The sequence below is a fragment of the Pezoporus occidentalis genome, unplaced genomic scaffold (assembly GCF_034315485.1).
Source record: "Pezoporus occidentalis ecotype Australia unplaced genomic scaffold, CSIRO_AGI_Poc_V1 ctg148, whole genome shotgun sequence".
NCBI classification, from domain to species: domain Eukaryota; kingdom Metazoa; phylum Chordata; class Aves; order Psittaciformes; family Psittacidae; genus Pezoporus; species Pezoporus occidentalis.
Window position 1 is genome coordinate 174,140 of NW_026913295.1, and position 23,649 is coordinate 197,788.

Consider the following 23,649-nt stretch of genomic DNA (forward strand, 5'->3'; position numbering starts at 1 on the left):
TTTTCATTTCTTATTGCTATTAATTTTTAAAAAACTGTGGTTTTTTATTTATTTTTTCTTGCAAGTTTTCCTTTTTGATTTTTTTTGTATTCGTTTACTTTGTATTTTATTGTTTTCTTTATTTTGTTCCATTTTGGTTTTACATTCTTTGATTTTTTTTTATTTTTATTTTGCATGATGATTTTAATTTCTTTTTAATTTCCTATTTTGAATTTATTTTGATTTTTATTAATTTATTTTTTCTTTTTTTGATTATTTTCCCTTCCATCACCTTCCCTTTTCCTTTCCCCTTCCCCTTACTCCTGCCCTTGCTCTCCATCCCCCTTGCCCTTCCCCTCCCCACCTTCCCCGTCTCCTCCTCACCCTCCTTTTCCCTTCCCCTTTTCCCCTTTTTTTACCTTCCCCGCCCCAGCACTCTCGGACCCCCGGAGCTCCCCCCCGGGGCCGGGCAGCTCCACGGCAGCCCCGGGCCGGTCCCGGCCGAGCAGAGCCCGCTCGCCCCGCGCAAAGGTAGGAGCGGGCCGGGGGGGGGGATCCGGGAGGGGTCCCCGCGCTCGGTGTGACCCGCGGCACCCTGACCCCCCCTTGTCTCTTCTCGCAGTGGCCAAGAAGCTGGCGCCCATCCCGCCGCGGGCGGCCGCGGGGGAGCCGGGGGGGGGGCAGCCGTCCCCCGGCAGCCTCTCCCCCACCCCCCCCAGCACCCCCGCCGCGTTCGGCCCCGCCGCGCCCCCCGGGCCCTGCCCGCCGCCCGCCCCGCTCCTGCCCCCCCCCCCCCCCCCGCCGCCGCCGCCGCCCGGTCCCGGCCCACCCCGAAGCCGCGGCCGCGGCCCGCCCTGCCCCCGCCGCCGCAGCCCCCCGCGGCCCCCGTGTGCTCAGGAACCGCGGGCCCAGGAAGGTGGTGAGGTAACCCCCAGGGGGGCGGCTGCTGGTGGCCCCGGGGAGGGGGGGATGCCCCTGGAAAGGTGGCAGCGGGCTCAGGAAGGTGGCGGTGCCCGTGGAGAAGTGGGACTGTCACTGGGGAAGTGACAGCACCCTCTGGAAGCGATGAGGTCCCCAGGAGGGTGGTGATGTGCTCAGGAAGGGGGTGATGTGCTCAGGAAGGTGGTGATCTGCTCAGGAAGGTGGTGATGTCCCCAGGAAGGCGGTGATGTGCTCAGGAAGGGGGTGATGTGCTCAGGAAGGTGGTGATGTTCCCAGGAAGGGGGTGATGTGCTCAGGAAGGGGGTGATGTGCTCAGGAAGGTGGTGATGTGCTCAGGAAGGTGGTGATGTGCTCAGGAAGGTGGTGATCTGCTCAGGAAGGTGGTGATGTCCCCAGGAAGGTGGTGATGTCCCCAGGAAGGTGGTGATGTCCCCAGGAAGGTGGTGATGTGCTCAGGAAGGTGGTGATGTGCTCAGGAAGGTGGTGATGTCCCCAGGAAGGTGGTGATGTGCTCAGGAAGGTGGTGATGTCCCCAGGAAGGTGGTGATGTCCCCAGGAAGGTGGTGATGTGCTCAGGAAGGTGGTGATGTGCTCAGGAAGGTGGTGATGTCCCCAGGAAGGTGGTGATGTGCTCAGGAAGGTGGTGATGTGCTCAGGAAGGTGGTGATGTGCTCAGGAAGGTGGTGATGTGCTCAGGAAGGTGGTGATGTGCCCAGGAAGGTGGTGATGTGCCCAGGAAGGTGGTGATGTGCTCAGGAAGGTGGTGATGTGCTCAAGAAGGTGGTGAAGGTGGTGATGTGTCAGGAAGGTGGTGATGTCAGGAAGGTGGTGATGTGCTCAGGAAGGTGGTGATGTCCCCAGGAAGGTGGTGATGTGCTCAGGAAGGTGGTGATGTCCCCAGGAAGGTGGTGATGTGCTCAGGAAGGTGGTGATGTCCCCAGGAAGGGGGTGATGTGCTCAGGAAGGTGGTGATGTGCTCAGGAAGGTGGTGATGTGCTCAGGAAGGTGGTGATGTGCTCAGGAAGGTGGTGATGTGCTCAGGAAGGGGGTGATGTCCCCAGGAAGGTGGTGATGTGCCAGGAAGGTGGTGATGTGCTCAGGAAGGTGGTGATGTCCCCAGGAAGGTGGTGATGTGCTCAGGAAGGTGGTGATGTCCCCAGGAAGGTGGTGATGTGCTCAGGAAGGTGGTGATGTGCTCAGGAAGGTGGTGATGTCCCCAGGAAGGTGGTGATGTGCTCAGGAAGGTGGTGATGTCCCCAGGAAGGTGGTGATGTCCCCAGGAAGGTGGTGATGTCCCCAGGAAGGTGGTGATGTGCTCAGGAAGGGGGTGATGTGCTCAGGAAGGTGGTGATGTCCCCAGGAAGGTGGTGATGTGCTCAGGAAGGGGGTGATGTGCTCAGGAAGGTGGTGATGTGCTCAAGAAGGTGGTGATGTCCCCAGGAAGGTGGTGATGTCCCCAGGAAGGTGGTGATGTCCCCAGGAAGGTGGTGATGTGCTCAGGAAGGTGGTGATGTGCTCAGGAAGGTGGTGATGTGCTCAGGAAGGTGGTGATGTGCTCAGGAAGGTGCTGATGCGCTCAGGAAGGTGGTGATGTGCTCAGGAAGGTGGTGATGTCCCCAGGAAGGTGGTGATGTGCTCAGGAAGGGGGTGATGTCCCCAGGAAGGTGGTGATGTCCCCAGGAAGGTGGTGATGTCCCCAGGAAGGTGGTGATGTGCTCAGGAAGGTGGTGATGTGCTCAGGAAGGTGGTGATGTCCCCAGGAAGGTGGTGATGTCCCCAGGAAGGTGGTGATGTCCCCAGGAAGGTGGTGATGTCCCCAGGAAGGTGGTGATGTCCCCAGGAAGGTGGTGATGTCCCCAGGAAGGTGGTGATGTCCCCAGGAAGGTGGTGATGTGCTCAGGAATGTGCTCAGGAAGGTGGTGATGTGCTCAGGAAGGTGGTGATGTGCTCAGGAAGGTGGTGATGTGCTCAGGAAGGGGGTGATGTGCTCAGGAAGGTGGTGATGTCCCCAGGAAGGTGGTGATGTGCTCAGGAAGGTGGTGATGTCCCCAGGAAGGTGGTGATGTGCTCAGGAAGGGGGTGATGTGCTCAGGAAGGTGGTGATGTGCTCAGGAAGGTGGTGATGTGCTCAGGAAGGTGGTGATGTGCTCAGGAAGGTGGTGATGTCCCCAGGAAGGTGGTGATGTGCTCAGGAAGGGGGTGATGTCCCCAGGAAGGGGGTGATGTCCCCAGGAAGGTGGTGATGTGCTCAGGAAGGTGGTGATGTCCCCAGGAAGGTGGTGATGTCCCCAGGAAGGGAGTGATGTGCTCAGGAAGGTGGTGATGTCCCCAGGAAGGTGGTGATGTCCCCAGGAAGGTGGTGATGTGCTCAGGAAGGTGGTGATGTCCCCAGGAAGGTGGTGATGTCTCCAGGAAGGGAGTGATGTGCTCAGGAAGGTGGTGATGTCCCCAGGACGGTGGTGATGTGCTCAGGAAGGTGGTGATGTGCTCAGGAAGGTGGTGATGTCCCCAGGAAGGTGGTGATGTGCTCAGGAAGGTGGTGATGTGCTCAGGAAGGTGGTGATGTCCCCAGGAAGGTGGTGATGTCCCCAGGAAGGTGGTGATGTGCTCAGGAAGGGGGTGATGTCCCCAGGAAGGTGGTGATGTTCCCAGGAAGGTGGTGATGTCCCCAGGAAGGGGGTGATGTGCTCAGGAAGGTGGCGATGTTCCCTGGAAGGTGGTGATGTGCTCAGGAAGGGGGTGATGTCCCCAGGAAGGTGGTGATGCGCTCAGGAAGGTGGTGATGTCCCCAAGAAGGAGGCATCCTCCCTGGAAAGGAGGAACTGTTCCCGGGAAAGTTGTGATATCCCTGAGATGGTGGTGATGACCCTGGGAGGGTAATGATGTACTCAGGAAGGTGTCAGTGTCCCTGGAAATGTAGCTGTCTCCCTGGGAAGGTGGAACTGTCACCAGGAAGGTGATGATGTCTGCGTGAAGGCGGCATCCTGAGGAAGATGGAGATGTCCCCCTGAGAAAGGTGCAGATGTGTCCAGAAAGGCTGCAGTGTCCCCAGGAAAGTGACAATGTCCTTGGAAAGGTGGGACTGTCACTTGGAAAGTGTAGGCACCCTACGGAAGGTGTTGATGACCCTCGGAAGGTGGCATTATCTCTGTGAAGCACCACGAGCCTGTGCCGCCGCTTTTCCTGCTGTGCTGTCCCTGTCCTTAGGTGGTGTTCGTGTCTCCATGTGTCCCACCACCCCGGTGTTCCTACAGCAGTGGGGGCTGCATCCTTTGAGGGGGATGAACAGGGCGATGCTTTGGTGGCATCAGGGACACGAGGGACACAGGCTGGGGTAGCGTGGGGCCAGGCACAGCTGGGAGCTCCCAGCTCTGCCCATGCTGACCATTGGTGCTCTGCTCTGCCGTGTGCCCAGCCTGCCTGGAGCGGGATGGCACAGTGTGGGCACAGCAGGACCCTGGCATCCACTGAACTGGGGCTGGCACTCCCTTGGCTGCTGCTCACCTTCAGTGGCGGCTCTGGCATCAGAGCAGCTCTGGCATCGCATCCAGCATCATGTGCAGTCCCGGTCTTGCATCCCAGTCGTTGTAGCCCTGGCACAGCACCCTGGCATTGCCCCCTGGCACTGGTGCAGCCTGGACATCACACCCAGGCATCACTGCCTAGCACTGGTGTACCCCAGCATTGCACCACAGCATTGCACCCTGGCATCGGTGCACCCTGGCATTGCACCCCAGCATGGGTGCAGCTCTTTGCTGGGTGCCCTGAGGAGCTGCTGCCCATTGCGGAGTGCCTGAGCTGGCCGCAGGGCCTGGCAGGCACAGGCAGGGGTGCTTTTCCTCAGGTGTTCTTGCTGGGCTCTCAACAAGGGACGGTGGTGACACCACCAGCCTCGGGCTGTAGGTCACCCTGTGTCACTGTTTCACTCTGCAGGTCCCTTGGGAGAAGGGACAGCAGCACCACCTGTGCTTGGTGGGAGGGAACCAGAGCGTCGTGGGGGACAGGCCGTGTGCTGGTGTCACAGGCTCCGGCTCGGGTGGGGTAGCACAGAGCAGGGACAAGTGGTGACATCCCTGGTGGTGGCACTACCATGGCACCAGCCCTTGGCAGGGTGTCCTACCGCCAAGCTCCCGCTGTGGTGTCCCCCATCACTCTGCCCTCCTGCAGGTCTGCTCCGTTTTGAGGTCCCTTCCCTCCACGTCCCCCCAGATGCCGCCCTGTGCCGGGACCCGCCGGAGGCACCGCAGAGACTCTCGGGGCCAGGCCCGGCTGCCCGGCCGGAGGAGGAGGAGGAATCGGAGAGCACAGCCCTATGACAGTGTCCCTGTCCCCAAGCTCATCCTTGCATCACCCAGGGGCCAGCACCGGCCGTCGGCACCAGGGGTCACTGGCACGGCAGTTTTGTGTGGCAAAGTGCCCAGTTTGGGGGCAGTCGCTGGTTTTGAGTTCAGTTTCTTTTTGCCTTATCCAGACTTTGCCTTTCAGCAGGGTGCCTGCCCCTCCCCCCCTTGCCCCGCAGCACCCATGGTCCTGGGGTGATGCCACCACCTCCTCCGTGCCCTGATGGTGGGTGCCGCTGGGTACCAGCCAGGTGACAATGAGCTCGATGGTGCTTTGCAGCAGGATTTCATTTCTTCAGCTTCTGCCCCCTCCGCTTGTTTGCCGGAGCAGGACGGGACCTGATCAGCAATAACAGGATGTGCCCCCCTCAGGCTTTTGGGGTGCCAGCGGGGAAGGGCACGTGTCCCTTGGCACCCATTGTCCCTGTGGGTTGGTGGCTTTGGTTGTGCATGCAAAGACAAATTAACCTTTTATCCTTCCCAGAGAGATAAGAGATATATATATATATCGGCAGAGATACATATACTATATATTTGTATCTATAGAGAGAAAAAATATAGAGATTTGTTTTATTTGGAGCCGTTCTCGCCCACCCAGTGCCCAGCAGGAGGATGGAAATGGCCGTGCTTCACCCCCCGCCCCGCTCGCACCATGCCCCTTGCCCCAGGTGGGCCCCTGGGGGCACCAGCACCCCAAAAGTAATCAATAAATCCATGTGCCACTCGCTGGGAACTGCCCGGCAGCACTGGCGTTTGCTTAATGCCCATCGGCACCATGGCAGCTGAGGCACTGGGGGGCTTAGTGGGAGGATGTGGGGATGCAGGAGGGTTGGGACGCAGGAAACAGTAGGGTCAGTGCAGGATGTTGTGGTCCTGGTCCCAGGGGATGGGGCAGCACCAGCTGTGGGATCCTCCTAGGATGGATTTGAGCTGGCCCCAGCCTAGATTTGGGGTGGTCCCAGCCTGGCTTGGTGCCCACTGTTGGATTTAGGACATAGGCTCTTGGAAGGTGCTGTAGGAAACTGGGTTTAATGAGGGCTGGGGTGATAAAATGATGGGGATTCTGCTTTGTATGGGCTGTCATGGTCCTGGTCCCATGGGATGGGGCCTCATTGGACCTGAAGTGTCCCAGCCTGGATTTTGGGCTGGTCCCCCTAGCTCTTGGAAGGTGTTTTGCTGCAGGAAATGAGTTTTAATGAGGGCTGGAGTGATAGAACTGTGGGTTTGTGCTTTGTGTGGGCTGTCATGGTCCTGATCCAATGGGGTGGGGCATCAGGCTTGGGGTGGTTCCAGTCCTGGGGTAGGTGCCCAACAGGCACCCACCCACCCTATTGTGGCAGGTCCTGCCTGTGTTTTGGGGCTGAGCAGCACGTGTGGAGAGGAGCACCATGGTGGAGGGTAGGCAGCGATGACCTTGTCTAGCACCAAGGCCTACCCCAGCCTGGTGGGATGGGGTGAGGGCTGGGACCCCACTTTCCAGGGTATGAAGGGGCATGTCCATGGATCACAGGGAGTGGATACTCCAGATGCTGCTGCCTGCAGGCAGACATGGGTGCCAGGGAAGGGATAGTGCTCTGCCCACACTTAGGTGCATCACTGGAGCAGGTCTCCAGCCTGGCCAAGCCACATCTTTTACCCCATTCCCCATGGGATGGTGGGGGCTGTCTGTGGGGATGCCACCCATGGAGCTGGGCAGTGTGGCACAAGGTCCTCAAGGCGTAGCACAGGGATGACCACTTGCACTGGGGCTTCCACCCCCTCCCAGCTGCTGTTGTGGGGTGCATGTGGGTGTCCTGCCCATGCCACTGCCAGCAGCCCTTGGGTGCCTTGAGGAACCTGCCATGCCCAGGGCTGCTGCTTACCAGGGTGGCACATGGGGGACAACCCCACATTTGTTCGCTGACACAAAGCAGGGTTAACAGCCAGGGCACAGCAGTGGCAGAGCAAGGGCCTTAGACTGAAGCAAGCCTCCAGTAAGGGATGGTCTCCTTCACCTTCATCTCTTCCTCCTCTTCCACCTCATCCCAGTCCTACTTCCATCTCTACTTCCACCTCCATCTCTTCATCTCTGTCCCTGTCTCCTCCATCTCCATCCCACCTCATCCACACCTATGTCCTCCACTTCCACCTTCACCTCCTCCATCTCCACCCCAGTCTGACCTCCTCCACACCCCTCTTTGTCTCCTGCACCCTGATCCCACCTTCAGGTCTACCTCCTGTAGCCCCCTTCCTCTCCCATGTACCTCCACCTCCTCCAGCTGCCTCCACCTTTCTCTCCAGCCTGCTCTCACTTCCTCCATCTCCATCCCTGCCTGCCACAGTTTCTCCAGACATTGCCTTCCTCTGCCTTGCCAGGCATGGCCACAGGGCACCACGACTGGTGCTCTTGGCGCTGCCACCTCCCAGCCCACACACGGCTGTGCCAAGGCAGGCTCTGGCCAGCAGCGACCCTGCCAAGCCCCACGCCCAGGGTGATGCCCACCACCCTGGGGCACCACAGCCCCAGGACCACCTCTGTATGGGACACAAAGCCCTTCCCACCCCTGGACACCGTCCCCAGACACCACACTGGGCTCCTTTCAGTGTCTTTAATAGAAATGGTGTGCTGTGGGCAGCAGCCCCTGTGTACAAAAGCTGGCTGGAGGAATCGTGGGTTGCATAGAGTGTGGTGTGGGGACCCCCAGCCCCCCAGCAGCTGCCTTTTGGAAAACAAAAAGCACCTGAATAAAACTCTCCCACTACAATAAATACTCTTGTGCCTTAGAGCTGGCAGGGCTGGGGAGCCCCTGCCCGCCTGCTCCATGGGAAGGGGCATGGGCAGGTGGGCGAGTGGTGCTCCTAGCTCAGGATACTCCTGGCTTGGGATGCCCCTGGTTTCAGAGCCACCAGATTGGGATGTCCCCAGGTCAGGAACACGCAGCTGGGGACGCCCCAGTTTGGAATGCCCCTGGGTCGGGCTGCCCTGAGTCAGCATGCCACCATTTGGGAGCCCCCAGGTCAGGATTCCCGTTCGGGAGCTTCCAGTTCGGGACGGCCCCTGTTGGGGAACCACTGGGCTGGGATACCCTGGTTTGGAATTCCCCCAAGGTCAGTAGCCCCTGGGTTGGGAGCCTCCAGCTCAGGATGCCCTTGGTTCAGGATGTCCCTGGTTTGGGAGCCCCAAATCAGGATGCCTTCATTTGGCAGGTTTGGGATGCTCCCTGTCTGGGAGGCCCTCCCATGGTTTGGGATGATCCATCTTAGGGATATCTGACTGTCTGGGCTGGGATGCCCCCAGGTTGGGATGTTCCTGGCTCAGCACGCCCCTTGTTTGGGATCCCCTGGCTCAGACACACCCCCAGCTTGGGAGCCCCCACGGCAGGGCCCCCAGGGCGATGCCCACCGGCCACGGCTCAGAAGCTGGACTCGGGCACGGCCGGGCGCTGCAGGGAGCCTGTGAGCCGCCGTCCCCGCCGCAGCGTGGACGCAGGGGGACCCCAGGCAGGCAGGGGCGGCCCCCCCGTGCCCCTGCCCAGGGAGGCCGAGCGCCGCAGGCCCCCGTCGCGGTGCAGGGTCAGGCTGGCCAAGCTCCGCGAGTGCACCAAGGCCGCCAGGCTGGGGGCCGGCTGCGCGGGGGGGGCACCCGAATCCCCCCCTGCCCGCGGCAGCCCCCCCGCGCCCCTCCTGCCCTGGCTTCTGGGGGGCACACGCAGGGACCCCTCGGGACCGGCGCTGGCCGCTCTCCGCAGCGCGGGCACGCGCAGGGGCTGGCGGGGGGCTCGGGGGGTGCCGGGCTGTGCCGGGTGGGTGCCCCCCGTGCCGAGCGGGAGCAGCGAGCGCTGCGTGCAGCGGGGCCGGCGCCCCGACTCCAGGTAGGCCACGAGCTCCCCCGGGCCCCGCTCCTGGCACGCGAGGGACCGGCCACCCGTGGCAGAGAGCTGGGCGCTGGGGCTGCGGCGCTGGACGCCCCGCACAAAGGGCCTGGCCTCGAAGCCACCTGCAGTGACAGACGCGAGTGAAGCAGGAGGATGCGGGAGCCCCCTGGGGTGCTGGGCTGGGGAAGGGGTGCTCAGCATCACCTCTCTCCTGGGCGGCAGTGGCGTGGTGGGTGCCCGGCAGGGAGGGCCGGGCAGCTGCAGTGTCCCCCGTGTCGCTGCCCAGGCGGGACAGCCAGTGCTCTGCCAGCGGGGAGCCTGTGGGGAGCGGGAACTGGGCTGGGCTGCAGGGCTCTGCTGGGCTCCCATCCCGGGTGGCCGATGCTGCAGCCCCCAGGGGTGCTCAGCAGTGGGGGAGCACAGGGCTGAGCCCAGCTGTGCATGCATGTGCACGTCTGTGTGAGCGCACATGCACATCTGTGGGCACACATACACATCTGTGTGTGCACAAGTGCATGGTCACGTATGCACATCTGTGTGTGCACAAGCGCACGGTGAGTGTGGCTGCAGTCTGAAGCACACAGGGGTGGAGGGGTGTGCACCAGCAATGCTGCACACGCCAGCCATGCTGCACGCCTGCATGTCCCCAACCCGCACACCCGTGAGCATGTGTGCGCTGGGCTGCAGGAATCTGTGCATGTGTATCTGCTTACACACATGTGACAGTGCGCACACATGGGTGGGCTGGGTGTGCACAACACTACATGCAGGTATGCACGTACACCTGGCTACACGCTGCATGTGCTGCTGTGCCGTCCATGCATGGCTGTGTGTGCATGGCCCTGTGCATGCAGCTGTGCAGAATGCACACACATTTGGCTCTGTTGCACACACATGTGCTGCATTCTACGTGCATGTATGCGCACTCTGATGTGCCATGCGTGCCGGGGGCAGTGGCAGGGAGGTTGGAGTGCTCACCCCTGATGGAGCTGCCAGCAGACCATATGGGCACAGCCTTGCGGCGCTGGTAGAAGAGAATATAGGCGCTGCGGGTGCTCACCTCGGCCTCCGGCACCCCCTCCACCCTGCTGTCATCGTAGCTGTACCACTGCCCATCCAGGGCGTTGCAGCAGTAGGCTGGGGACGAGAGGTAAGGAGGGGACACAGGGGTGAGGGGTGTCATGGCCCTCGTCTGCCCCCAGTCCCAGGGTGCAGTGGGGAGTACAAGCCCCAACATGGGGACAGCCTGGGGATGCAGAACGCTGTTGTGAAGGAGCACGTCCCAGTGCCACGCGTGCCCTGGTGTGGTTGAAAGGCCATTGTACGTGTGCCCCGTGCCCCAGCTTGCCATGGCAACCCCCTGCAGTGCCCCCCCCAAGCCTGTGCCATGGCCCATGGCACACCCCTCTCCAGTCTCCCCCAGGCTCATGCAGTACCCCATGGCATATCCCCCTGCAGTGCCCCCAAGTCCCTACACCTTGCTCCATGGCATGGCATGGCTTGCCTCCCAACCCCATGCCATACCGCACACATACCCCTCTGCCATGCCCCCAAGCCTCACACCTTGTCCCATGACACCCCCCCGCAGCCCCCTCACCCAGGTTCTGCACCCCGCTCCCCCCATGCCGCTCACCGGTGTAGTGCCCGCCCTGCAAGCTGCCGTGGTGGTTGCAGACCGCGTACAGGTCGTAGAGGGAGTCACGGGGGCAGCCTGGGGGCAGGCGGGGGGGGCCCTGCCAGGCCCAGCGCCCCAACAGCTGCCCACCAGCCTGGCCCCGCTGCGCCACGTGAGGGGCCATGTCGAGACCCCGCAGGGGGAACCTCACCAGCGTGGTGAGCTTGTGCCGGTGCTCAGCCACCTGGCGAAAGCGCTTGAGGTGGATGATGAGGATGTTGGGCAGTGTCCAAAGGCTCAGCTTCACCGTGCCCTGCTGGGGCACCTTGCAGTGCGGGCAGCGCCAGGCGTCATCCGGGGCCAGCTGGAGACACCGCATGCCACGGTCACCTCCCTCCCCCGCGGCGCCGGCACCGCAAACCCTGACAGCTACCGTGCAGCGGGCAGAGCTCGCCCCCCGTGGGGCTCTGCCGGGCGCAGGCAGAGTGCGGGCAGGATGCTGGCAGTGCGCAGGAAGGGTTCCTGCTGCCTGTGGGGCTGGTGGGGTGCCTGGTACCTGCTCCTCCTTGGTGTAGAGCTGGAAGCACTCATCCAGCGTGCAGCTGTGCTGCTGCCCATGCGCTTGCTGCTGCAGCCGCACACTCTCGGCGTCCTGCACCACCTCCTCCTGGAGGTTGCCGAAAAGGCTGTGGGGGGCAGTGCCATGACAGCAGAGGGAGGTCAGGGAGGGGGAGCCGAGTGCGGGGATGCTCCACCCCTCTGGGTACAAGGCACTCACCGCTCTTTGGTGCTCACATCCCACTCCACCGTCAGCTTCACATGGGGAGGGCCACCTGCCCCGCTCAGCTGCAGGGCTCTGGGGGTGAGGATGAGGTGAGGTGCCCCCAAAACCCTTGTCCCTGTGGGGCCAACCCCTCGGCACCCCACAGTGGCAGGCAGGGATGGCCACCACCTCCCCGTGTAACACCCTCAATGGAGACACAGGGATGGGGTCCTAGTGCCTGGGGAGAAGGCATGCTGACACTGTGGCCAGCCGCAGGGACACCTTTGGCCATCCATGGCGGCAACACAACCATGCAGAGGGACACTGTGACCAGCCGTGGTGACACCACTGCACCCCTGGGGAGTGGGTGGATATCCTTGGGACAATCCTGTCCCTGCAGTGCCCTTACCTGTCGACAGCAGGGTGGCAGAGGGGGCGGGGGTCCTGTGGGGACAGGTAGGTGCAGGGGGCTGAGCCCCCGGCCAGGCGGATGCGGAAGAGGACCCCTGTGCCCTGCAAGGGAGAGGGGGCTGTGGGGCTGCGGGGAGGCAGAGCCTTCCTGCCCTCCAGCAGCAGCCGGGGGAGCCGTGCTTCATGAAAGAAGACAAGAAAAGCCCCAGAAATGAGCTTTCTTTGGTCCCTATGGCTGGGCTGGCAAGGGACACACATGGAGATGGATGGGGGGAATGGGGGATGACCCATTCTGCTGGCAACAGTGTGGCTGGGGGGCAGAGGGCAGCACGGGGACACCAGCGCCCATAGGATAGTGGCACCAGGGTGCTGAGGAGGGTGGCTGGGCTGGCGCTGGTTGGCGCTGCAGCCATACATGGTGATACTGTAGCCACCCGTGGTGACACCACTGGCCACCTGCAGTGACAGTGTGAGCATCCACAGGGACACCAACAGCCACCAACATGGACACCGTGGCCACCAATGGTGACATTGGCCACTGTGGTGACAACATGACCATGCACAAGAGGACTGCCACCACCCATGGTGACACTGTGGGCACCCTCTGTGATGTCTCTGCCTGTCTGCAGTGTGAATATGACCACCCACAATGAGAGCATGGCCACCCACATGAGCCATCAGCACCAACACCACAACCACCCCCGGGGCTATCACAACCCACAGTGACCCTGCAGCTGAGCACAGCTCCACCACGATCACCCATGGTGACACCACAGCCATTGATGGGGCCACCATGGCCATGTAGAGCCGCACCAGGGCCACCCACTGCTCCACTACAGCTGCCCATGGAGACACCATGGCCACCCATGGCTCCATCCCTGCCATGGCTGCAGTGGCAGCGGGTGTCCCCCCTGTCGTGCTCACCTGTGCCTGCACGTCTTTCTGCAGCAGGGCCAGGATGTTCTGCTGGAGCTGCTCCCAGGAGGCACCCCTCTCCTCCCGCAGCAACAGCGGTGGCCCAAACCTGGGGACAGTGGGGGACACGCGGCTGAGGAGGGACACCCCCGTGCCCTGTCCCGCCGGGGGAACAGTGGCAGTGCCGTGCAGGTGAGGCACGGGCAGGGCAGGCAGGTACCTGGCGAGCTGGGGGCCAGAGCCCGTCGTGTTGCAGAGCAGCAGCAGGATGTGGCCGCCCGCCCCGCGGTGCAGACAGTCGGAGGAGCAGGCAGCAGCCGGTCCCCGGTGCAGCCCCTCGGGCTGGGTGGCCCCAGGGGAGGCAGGCAGGCTGCACCCTGCGGGCACAGCGCATCCTGAGGCAGCCCTGCCTCCTGCACCCCCACACCTCCCACCAATCACAGATCAGGGGTCTTGGCCTTCTCCAATCACTGCAGAGCATGCCTGCTTCCAACCAGTTACTGTCAGGAGGGTAAGGGGGTGCGAGGGGGTAAACAAGACTCCCACCAATCACAGCAAAGCACCCCTGCTTCCAACCAATGGAACAAGGCTCCCACCAATCACAGCGGGACACACCTGCCTCCCACCAACCACACCATGAGCGCCAAGACTCCCACCAATCACAGCAGAGAGGGCACAGCTCCCAACAGCCACAACAGAGCATACCTCCAGTCGCGGCGTGGAGGGAAAAGGGTTTTCACCAATCACAGCAGAGCCCACCTGCCTCCCTCCAACCACAGCTAAAGACACGTTACTCACCAATCCCCGCAGAGACCACTTCCCCCAATCCCACTGCCTTTGACCAATCACAGCAGAAAGGACACCACTCCAACACCAATCACAGCACACTCTGAGCCACCAATCACAGACAGGGGAAAGACTGCCTTCCACCAATCCCAGGGATGCGCCTGCCTCCCCCAGCGCTGCCTGGGTCGCTCCCAACCAATCAGAACGGCACGTGCAGGCCGGCCGGCAGCAGGCGGCAGTACCTGTGCGGCGGGCGGGGGGGGGCTGGAAGGCGTAGAGCGGAGCCCGCTCCCCGGCAGCGCCCAGCTCCTCTGCATCGCGCAGGGAGCGCAGGAGGCCCTGCGGGGACACCTCGGCCAGGATCACCTGCAGGTGGCACCGGCGCCCTCAGCACCCCTGCGGGGGTTCTGTCCGGCACCCCGACCCGTGCCCTCACCCCGTTACCTGCTCGGGGGGGATGCATCCCTCCCGCGCCACCATCTTCCGCAGCCCGGCGACGGTGCCCGACAGGGGCACAGCCAGCCCCACGCGCACGAACCGCCAGCGCTCGCACTGCAGCACCAGGGTGACGTTGAGAGCCCTGCAGACACCGCGGGGTTGTGGGGGACACACCTCAGCCACCGCGCTGAGACTGCTCAGCAGTGAGGCTGCACCAGCGCTGCTTGGACCACGCCGGCACCACCTCGCCCCGGTACGGTGGCTCTGACTCTGGGATAGCAAACACCCACTGGACACAGCTCCTGCAGTGGTGTTGTCACCCATCCCCAGTGCTGCCGCCATCTCCCCCAGGTAAGCCAATTACTCGGCTGGAGTTGACACCCCGGCAGCAGCGGCTGTGCCTCTTGCCGCACTGGTGAGCGGCGGGGACGTGCAGCGCCAAGCTCACCTGGTCTTGCGCAGCGGGATGGGCAGGGAGATGCACAGGAAGGGGTCGAAGGTGTTGCTCTGCTTCAGGCAATGAGGGCATGTCAGGGAGGACCTGTGAAACACAGCCGAGATGCAATACCAGCACTGGCGCTGGCATGGCACCCCTGGCATCCCCACCTCCCCTGGGCTGCCATGCCATGGTACCTGCCTGCCCCATCCAACGGTTTGTTCACTCTGAAACCTAACAAGGCCATCCACAGTAATTGGTACTAGAGAAGCCAGAGTTAAATACCAAGATCTCCCACTTCCCATGCATGGCTGTGGCACCAGAACACCCTGTCTTACACCCACTGTATTCCCAAGTTCTTCTCCATTCACCATCCAGTATGTAATGGACCTTGCCCCTGGCCTGGCAGAACTTGATGAGGTTCATGCGGGCAAAGTCTTCCAGCCCATCCAGGCCCCTCTGATGGTATCCCCTCCCTCTAATGATCAATGGTGTCACTCACTGCAGTGTCACCTGCCAATGCGCTGAGGCTGCACCCAATTCCCCTGTGTCACTGACAAAGGTACCGGTCCCAGTATGGACCTTTGAGGGATACCACACAGTACTGGGTTGCTCTACCACCAAGCCAGCAGCACTGACAGAGGACAGCCAGGGCATGCCCTGCCCATGCCAGGCCCGCAGCTCTGCCTGACTCCCCAAGGCTGAGGCCTGCCAGGTCAGCAGCCACCCTGCTTTCACCAGCAAACTGCTATTGGGGTGTAAAATCAGGTGTCCCAACAAAAGCCATCTCCCCACCCTGGGGTGTTGATAACCAAGGAAATAGCTCAAAGCTTCATTAGGGCCAAGGTGAGGCAGGCAATGGGGTCTCCAAAGCAGGGAGTAGGAAATGCCCATGGAAGGTGTGTGTAGCAGGGCTGGGGGCTGACCGCGTCCATCTCCATGCCAGGAGGTGACACTGGACGTGGTTGACATCACCCTCTGTGCCCTCACTCCCAAAGACCAGGCATCCACACACACATCAAAACACGCTTCTGGGATGCCTGGCCTGGCAGAACCCCCAGCACCTGAGGGCTGCAATGGGAGCGGGGAGCAGGCAGGAGACTGCCATGCACTGCCACAGGGATTTGGGCTCCCACCATCCCCGAGTCTTTTTTGTTACTTACAGAAATGTTTGCCGGCATTGAAGCGGATTAAGAAATGTCCCAGATCCCTTCACCTGCTGTAAGGCCTGCAGGGAAGCAGCTCCCGAACCTGGGGCTGGGTCGGCTGGGTGGCTGGCTGGCTGGCTGGATGCATGGATGGATGGATGGATGGATGGATGGAAGGATGGATGGATGGATGGATGGATGGATGGATGGATGGATGGATGGAAGGATGGATGGATGGATGGATGGATGGATGGATGGATGGATGGAAGGATGGATGGATGGATGGATGGATGGATGGATGGATGGATGGATGGATGGATGGATGGGTGGGTGGATGGTGGGTGGGTGGATGGATGGATGGATGGAAGGGTGGGTGGATGGATGGATGGAAGGGTGGGTGGATGGATGGATGGATGGATGGATGGATGGATGGATGGATGGATGGATGGATGGATGGATGGAAGGAAGGGTGGGTGGATGGATGGATGGATGGATGGAAGGATGGGTGGGTGGATGGATGCATGCATGCATGCATGCATGGATGTGTGCATGCATGGATGGATGGGTGGATGGATGGATCCATGGGTGGATGGAGCCTCTCTGCAGGCCTGAGCACTCCCTGGCTCATCCCTTCCCTGGACACCTGTTTCCAGAGCCCCTCCAGTGCTGCCCAGGGCTGCAGGATGGTAAAGCCCTGGCCAGGCAGGATCACAGCTCACCTGTACTGAGCCTGGAAGTGGCTCTGCACAAAGCTCTGCTCATGGGGATGCCGGGAGGCTGGTGAGGAGCTGTCGGCACCACTCCCGTCCTCACCAGGCTGCAGAGGCAAGAGACAAGTGGGTGAGTGAGGTGCTGGGGTGACCCCACACCCTTTAGGGGTTGGGGACATGTGCCAGTGAACCAAACCCAGCTTTGGTGTCCCCATGGCTTGAGAATGGGCTGAAGGTGATGCTGAAGCGATGCCTGCCTGGCACCCGCACTGCTGTCCTCTCCATGTTCCCTGCATGTCTTCTCCTGGGGAAACTCTGGGGTACATCCCATCCACCAGCCAGCCAGGGGGGGCACTGAGGGTTCACCCCCTGCCCCAGCACCTCCACCAGGGAAAAGCTTGAGTGGGGAGGAAGTTGGTTCCTGCTAACAGCCCCTCCCAAGGAGCACTAGTACACAAGGGCACAGCGGGCAGGGCAGGCAGCCTCAGCAGTGAGGTGCCCGCAGCACCCTGGCACCTGCCGTGCTGGCAAAAGCATCCATGGGTGCTGGGAGCAGCTGGGAAGCTGGGGCGTGCATGGGTGAGATGCTGAGGTGGGGCAGTGGGCAGGTATCTGTGTGTCTGTCTTGATGTCCATGTGTCCGTGTGTGTGTCCATGTATCTGTGTGCATGTCCATGTGTCTGTGTGCATGTCCATGTGTCTATGTGCGTGTCCTTGTGTCTGTGTGCATGTCCATGTGTCTGTGTCCGTGTGCATGTCCATGTATCTGTGCCTGTATGCGTGTGTCCATGTGTCTGTGTGCGTGTCCATGTGTCTGTGTTCGTGTGCATGTCCATGTATCTGTGTCCGTGTGTCCATGTGTCTGTGTGTGTGTCCATGTGTCTGTGTGCGTGTCCATGTGTCTGTGTCCGTGTGCATGTCCATGTATCTGTGCCTGTATGCGTGTGTCCATGTGTCTGTGTGTGTGTCCATGTGTCTGTGTGCGTGTCCATGTGTCTGTGTGCGTGTCCATGTGTCTGTGTGTGTGTCCATGTGTCTGTGCGTGTGTCCATGTGTCCGTGTGCGTGTCCATGTGTCTGTGTGTGTGTCCATGTGTCTGTGTGTGTGTCCATGTGTCTGTGTGCATGTCCATGTGTCTATGTGCGTGTCCTTGTGTCTGTGTGCATGTCCATGTGTCTGTGTCTGTGTGCATGTCCATGTGTCTGTGTGTCCATGTGTCTGTGTGTGTCCATGTGTCTGTGTGCGTGTCCATGTGTCTGTGTTCGTGTGCATGTCCATGTATCTGTGTCCGTGTGTCCATGTGTCTGTGTGCGTGTCCATGTGTCTGTGTGCGTGTGCATGTCCATGTATCTGTGTCCGTGTGCGTGTGTCCATGTGTCTGTGTGCGTGTCCATGTGTCTGTGTGCGTGTCCTTGTGTCTGTGTGCATGTCCATGTATGTGTGTCCGTGTGCGTGTCTATGTGTCTGTGTGCATGTCCATGTGTCTGTGTCCATGTGCGTGTGTGTCCATGTGTCTGTGTGCGTGTCCATGTGTCTGTGTCCATGTGCGTGTGTGTCCATGTGTCTGTGTTCGTGTGCATGTCCATGTGTCTGTGTCCATGTGCGTGTGTGTCCATGTGTCTGTGTTTGTGTCTATGTGTCTGTGTTTGTGTCCATGTGTCCATGTGTGTGTCTGTGTGTGAGGGGAGCCCTGGAGTGGGTGTTTATGTTCCTGCCCAGGCCTCCCCCCCGAGGCAAATGTGACCGGGAGCAAATTAACCACATGCAAATCCCCAGGGCCCCGGAGCCAACAACAGCCCCCCTGCTGCAGTGCTCCCCAGGAATGGCCCCTGGCACAGCACCCAGCACGGCCTCCAGCACCCAGCACAGCACCCAGCACAGCACCCGGCACCCAGCACGGCACCCGGCACAGCACCCAGCACAGCACCTGGCAACCAGCACGGCACGCAGCACAGCACCCGGCACCCCGGGCTCAGGCACAAGACCCAGCCCAACACAGCACACAAGCCCATGGGCCAGATGCTGCCTCAGGGCGGGTGAGGAGCTGCACAGGGGGAGCCCTCTCCATGTCCGCTGCTCGGTGCATGAGGAAACTGAGGCACGGGCTCTGCTCTCCCTGTCCTTCGCAGGGACTGACATGGAGGACAGTGCTGGCAGAGTTCTGCCACTCGCTCCTAGGGCCAGCACAGGATCCTTCTCTCTATCCTGAGGAAAGGCAAGAAACCAGGGAGGGAGGCAGCTGCCTTTGCTGAACTTGGGGGATGGATCCTTCAGGCAAGATGTGCCCAGGGACCTCAAGAAGAGCCAAGTTCTCTGCTCTGCTCCATAGGGAAGGGAGACACTGGGATGCAACCATGTTACACAGCTAAACCTGCCTGGTTAGGTGACATCCCCCTGCCTGCATCCTGCCAGCCATCTCCCTGCCCTCATCCTGCTGTCTCCCTGCCTGCATCCTGCCATTTCACTTTCTGCATCCTGCCATCTCCCTGCTCATTTGCTGTCCTGTGAACCGCAGGAAGCCCCGTCCCCACACAAAGGACAGGACCCACCAACTTCACCCCCTGCTGTGGCCATACAGAGCTCGATGGCAGAAGAGCAGTTGCAGAAAGGAGCCTGGTTTGGGGAAAGATGGGGAGGTTTTGTTGTTGTGGTGAGTAAAACTGAAAACCAATGAGGTATTTGGCTGGGAGGTGAATTTTCCTTGTGCCATCTGCTGGCACTGAGTCCTGCTGAGCCTGACATATCCTTATGGGTTGCCCGGGGCCAGGGTCCATCTGGCGGAGCAGGAGGGGATCTGGACAGCATCTGTGCTGCATGTGGCCCTCCAAATCTCCTCCAAACCCAAAGGGATGCCTCCACCTCCAGCCCTCCTGGCAGCCAAGAGAGGTGCCTTGGGTATTGCCATGGCACCATTTGAAACACCAGCAGCCACAACCATGGCATGCATTGGCATCTCCAGAGGCTCTGAAGACAGGCACCACATCTGAACTGTGCCACATGTGACAGAGCTGTGCTCACACAAGGCTGGAGGCCGGACTTGCACCCCTCGGCCACAGCCACAATGATGCCCCAAGCTGGGGACAGGGAGGATAAAGCTGCTCCCAGGACCACTGTGCCCAACTTGGACAACCCAGTGCTGAGCCAAGCCACTGTGGCAAACCTGGCTGCACAAATCCGTCTGCTGCAACAGGCAGCGCCCCGGCAGGCAGGGAGCAGGCAAGGAGCAAGCAGGGTGCAGGCAGGGAGCAGGGAAGGAGCAGGCAGGGCCAGGGCGACGGCATGAGTGCAGATGGATGGAAGAAGACTTTATTCTTCATTGTACCAGCAGCAAAGCCGCCAACCACTGTAATTACAGCAGGCTTAGCTGGTGGCGGGGGCCTGGGAGGGGCTGGATCTCCTCCTGATGGAGCAACCCCAAGAACCAGGGTGCATATCCAAACAGCATTCTCAGCTGGAAAGGCTCCAAGCTCTCCCAGCACCACAACCACCCCATCCAGCCCTGCAGCACCAGCATCCTGCCATCCCCCTGCCATCTTTGGCACTAGCCAAACCACATCACCTGCATCCCCATCCCACACTGGGGTGAGGGGGACACCTCCAGCCCTCTCCCTCCCAGGACATCTCAGCTTCCCTTGTCCCAGACCTGGCACGGACCCCCTCCCCATGCCAGGGTGTGAGAACCCCCTGGCGGGGTCACCCACCTCCTCAGAGACACAGGTCTGTGGGGCCAGGGAGGCGGCACCCAGGTCCTCGTGCATGCGGTCCAGCAGCCAGAGCAGGAACTCAAGGGCGTCGTGCTGCGCATTGCCCCGAAACTGGGCGCTGTGCTTGGAGACGATGTTCTGCAAGAGACAGGCCGGGAGGGCTCTGAGCCCTGTTCAGTAACACCACCCCAAAATCCCACCCCTGCAGCAGTGTCTGCCCTCATCCCCGGGGACAGCAGAGCAGTGAGGACACTGGCACAAGCAGCCAAAAGAACGGCTCCATGGCCCATCACTGTGGTGTGCCAGCTTTCAGCTGCTGGGATGCCCCCAGGAGGGGACAGGGCACACCCCAACAAAGCCCGTATGGGGAAGTCCATCCCACGGGGACTCACCAGCAGCACCTGCCCCATGTGCTCTGAAGGCATTAACTCAGTGTAACAACCAGAGGAAGGCAATTCCCAGTGCTGGGATGCCCCTGCAGGCCGCAGCTCTCCCCCAAGCCCTGCCCCATCACCAGCAGGCAGCTGCCTCCCCTGCCAGGCTCTGCCCCTCCACCCAAAGCCCGACCAGCTCCTCCTGCCTGGCACTGCCCTTTGCTCACCCCCTCTCATCCATGCCCCCAGCATTTTGGCTAATATAGCATTAATTTTGCTGTTAGGCAAGAGGCACAATGTCCTTGCCTAATGGAAGGTACCCCCTTGCCAGGGGACATAGTGGGAATCACAGACTGGTTTTGGTTGAAGGGACCTTAAAGCTCATTCAGTTCCAATCCCTTCCACGTGCAGGGACACCCTCCACTAGAACAGGTTACTCCAGGCCATAGGGCCAAGGATGCCGTGGGGCTGAGGCAGTGCCTGAGGAGGATATGCCCATCGGGTGCCAACGGGCCACCACACCAGTGCTGAAGCCAGCTCCCTCGCTGAGCCAGCCGAGGCCCCAGGGGTGCTTTGTGCCTGCGGTTCCGGTGGCCCTGGGGGGATGCACCACCAACCGATGCCAGGGTGCCACCAATACATGAGAGCTGTGTCAACAGCTCCCAGGGGAGCAGCGTGAGCCAGGGTGGGTCCCTGACTCCAAACCCCAGGATGCACGGGGCTGGGGGTGCAGGGAGCACCCTGAAAGGCAGAGCTGCATATTCCCAGGGCCTCAGCTCCAAGCCTGGTATAGTGGTGGCTGCGCAGAGGCAGGAAAGGACAATTTTAGGAGCTCAGTCCCAAGACCAGAACTGGGAGGGAGAAACACAGCACATCCCTGTGGGTTTTAACCAGCTGATAGTTAAAGCCCAACCATCCGTGCTGGGACTCAGACCTCCAGCATGCCCAGGAAACACCCTGAGCCAAGACCCCCTCCGGCCCACCCTTAGTGGCACAAGCATCCTGGTACAAGCAGAGGGAGCGATGTCACCGCAGGTGGGCTTAAAGCAAAATGAGTCACAGACTCTGCTCTGATTTTTAAAATCTTCTTTAGGCAGATCTAAGAAGAAAAACAAGGTGGAAATTCACAGAAGATGCAGATAACACCCGGAGAGAGGAAACCCAAAGGGGAGGCTGGAAGTTTGAGAGTTTGTTTGGCTTTGTGTCTAAGGAATGTGCGTGTTTGCGAACTGAGAGCATGGAAACGCTGCACCCAGCACTGCAAGAGCTCATTACTTTGCTACAAGAAACTGAAAGGCAACACGCTCCCACGGGCAGGTCCCTTAGGAAAGGCAGTGCAGGGCAGTGGGTATCCCAGAACCAGCCTGGCTGCAGGAAACCCCAACCCGGAAGGAGCCTGGCTTCCAGTGGCTCCTCCAGGCACTTTACAAATGCAGCAGCAGCTGAATTGCAGCACCAGGTCCCTGCTGAGCTGTCACCAATTGACACATATCCCTCAGCGTGGGGAGCTGCGATGCCGGGGTCAATGCACTGCCCTGTCCCTATCCCCATGCCGGGCACAAGCCTGCAGAGTGCTGGTACATACCCAGCAGGGACGTGATGCACTCACCGACGGGGCCTGAGGCCACTGAGTTAGGCTCCGGGGGCACCTTCCCGCCTTGCCCCACCACCACAGCCAGCATCCTGCTCGCCCTTATGGCTCTGAGGGGTTGGAGCTCACCCGGCCAAGGGAGCACAGAGCTGAAGTGAGGGCAGCCCAGGAGGAGGTGAATGACAGCAGCAGGGCTGGGGGCAGCCAATGGAGCAGGGTGAGAGGTCCATGGGGAAGATGAGGCAGGGGAGTGGGTGCTTTGAGCAGGGGATGCTGGTGGGTTCTGTGAGCTGGGGTGCTGGCAGGTGATGGGAGTGGGTGAATATAGGTGGGTGCCAAGGCTGGGAGGATGCAGGAAGATGCTGATGGTGGCAGCGAGTCCTGTGAGCTGCGAGTGCCAGTGGGTGCTGCGGGCTAGAAGGGGCGCTGGTGGGTGCCGAGAGCGGGGTGGTGCTGACAAGTCCTGTGAGCCGGGCTCCCGCCGGGGTGCGCAGGGCAAAGCCCGAGGCCGCGGAGACGGGCGCGCCGGCGGGGCCGTACCTTGAACTCGGCGGAGAGCTGCGGTGTATAGTCGCGGGTCCAGAGGGCGCGGACTAGGGCCGCCAGCCGGTGGGTCACCTCGGCGCGGGCCCCGCGGGCGCGGTAGCGGCCCAGCGCCAGGAGCTCGGCGAGCGGCGCCGTGTTGCTGAGGCACTGCACCACCGCGTTCATGAAGCACGTGTTGCCCAGGTTCCGCAGCCCCTGAGCGCCCGGCGGCCGCTCCCCGCCTCCGCTCTCCCCCGTGGCCGCCCCCCCGGGCCGCCGCCGCCGCTCTCCCCCGTGGCCGCCCCCCCGGAATCCGCCCTCGTCGTCCTCGGGCGCGGCTCTGCGCGGCCCGCGGCCCCCGGCCAGGCGCGCCCAGGTGCGGAGCAGCCGCCCCGCCAGGCTGCCCAGGGAGCGCAGCCCGCGCCGCCGCCGCCCCGCCGGGCTCCCGCCGCCGCCGCCCCTCCGCCGCCCGGGGCCGCTCCGCGCCGCTGCCGCGCTCATGGCTCCGCGCGGCCGCCGCCCGCTCCCGGCCCCGCCGCGGCGCGCATGGCCCCGAGCGAGCGCTGAGCTCCCCCCGCCGCCGGTGCCGGGGCCGGTGCGGGGCCGAAGGGACCGGGCGGGAGGTTTTATACGGGGCGGCTCCTCCCCCGGGCTGGGTCTGCGAGAAGGGAGAGGGAAGGGAGCCGGGGGGAGGAGGAGCGGGGAGCTGCTGCTGCCGCTGGCGGCCGAGCCCCGGTGTCCGCAGCGGTACCAAGGGCTCTCCCGGGAGTCCCGGCCATGCCCCACCGGCGCCGCTCCGCTGCCCTCAGCATCATGGGGAGGGTCAGAGCAGCACCGAGAGGCGGGTGTCCCAGTCCTGCCACCTCTGGAAGCTCTTCGCTGGGCCCCTTGCCCATGGCGGTCACCCTTGCGCCGGTCAGCGAGGTCACTTCCACACAAACCCAGGGTTGAGGCTTTGGCTGCCTTCTGCCCACCCTTCACCGGCCGGCACCGCAGGTGGTGCTTGTCTGGCGTCTGGGGAGGGACAGTGACACCTTCCCCCAGGCGCAGGGACCAGCACCAGAGCCCTCTCTGTGTGGCCGGAGGGGTCCAACATGGCTGAGGCCCCCAGGCCACCT

The 23,649-nt window shown here is 61.7% G+C and overlaps 2 protein-coding genes across 3 annotated transcripts in view; one reads left to right on the forward strand and one right to left on the reverse strand.

Moving 5' to 3' along the window:
- The window catches only part of ARHGAP44 (Rho GTPase activating protein 44), a 30,394-nt gene extending 24,390 nt beyond the window's left edge, over positions 1 to 6,004 (forward strand). Inside the window, exons 19-20 of one of the 2 annotated variants that reach the window (XM_062610518.1) lie at positions 413 to 510; positions 5,089 to 6,004. In XM_062610518.1, coding sequence (XP_062466502.1) covers positions 413 to 510; positions 5,089 to 5,237 — 247 coding nt within the window. In that variant the 3' untranslated portion in view covers positions 5,238 to 6,004. The remainder of the gene's footprint in view (positions 1 to 412; positions 511 to 5,088) is intronic. The other variant, XM_062610519.1, reaches the window with a different exon arrangement.
- Positions 6,005 to 8,618: 2,614 nt separating this feature from the next.
- Positions 8,619 to 22,824, reverse strand: USP43 (ubiquitin specific peptidase 43). The gene is made up of 15 exons (XM_062610534.1): positions 22,547 to 22,824; positions 20,039 to 20,179; positions 16,347 to 16,444; positions 14,492 to 14,584; positions 14,050 to 14,185; positions 13,848 to 13,971; positions 13,040 to 13,196; positions 12,829 to 12,928; positions 11,903 to 12,006; positions 11,509 to 11,586; positions 11,287 to 11,416; positions 10,749 to 11,094; positions 10,094 to 10,252; positions 9,320 to 9,433; positions 8,619 to 9,237 (listed from the first exon to the last, which is right to left on the reverse strand). The coding sequence occupies exons 1-15, from the start codon at positions 22,715 to 22,717 to the stop codon at positions 8,654 to 8,656; spliced, it is 2,535 nt and encodes an 844-aa protein (XP_062466518.1). The 5' UTR covers positions 22,718 to 22,824; the 3' UTR covers positions 8,619 to 8,653.
- Between the last annotated feature and the right edge of the window lie 825 nt (positions 22,825 to 23,649).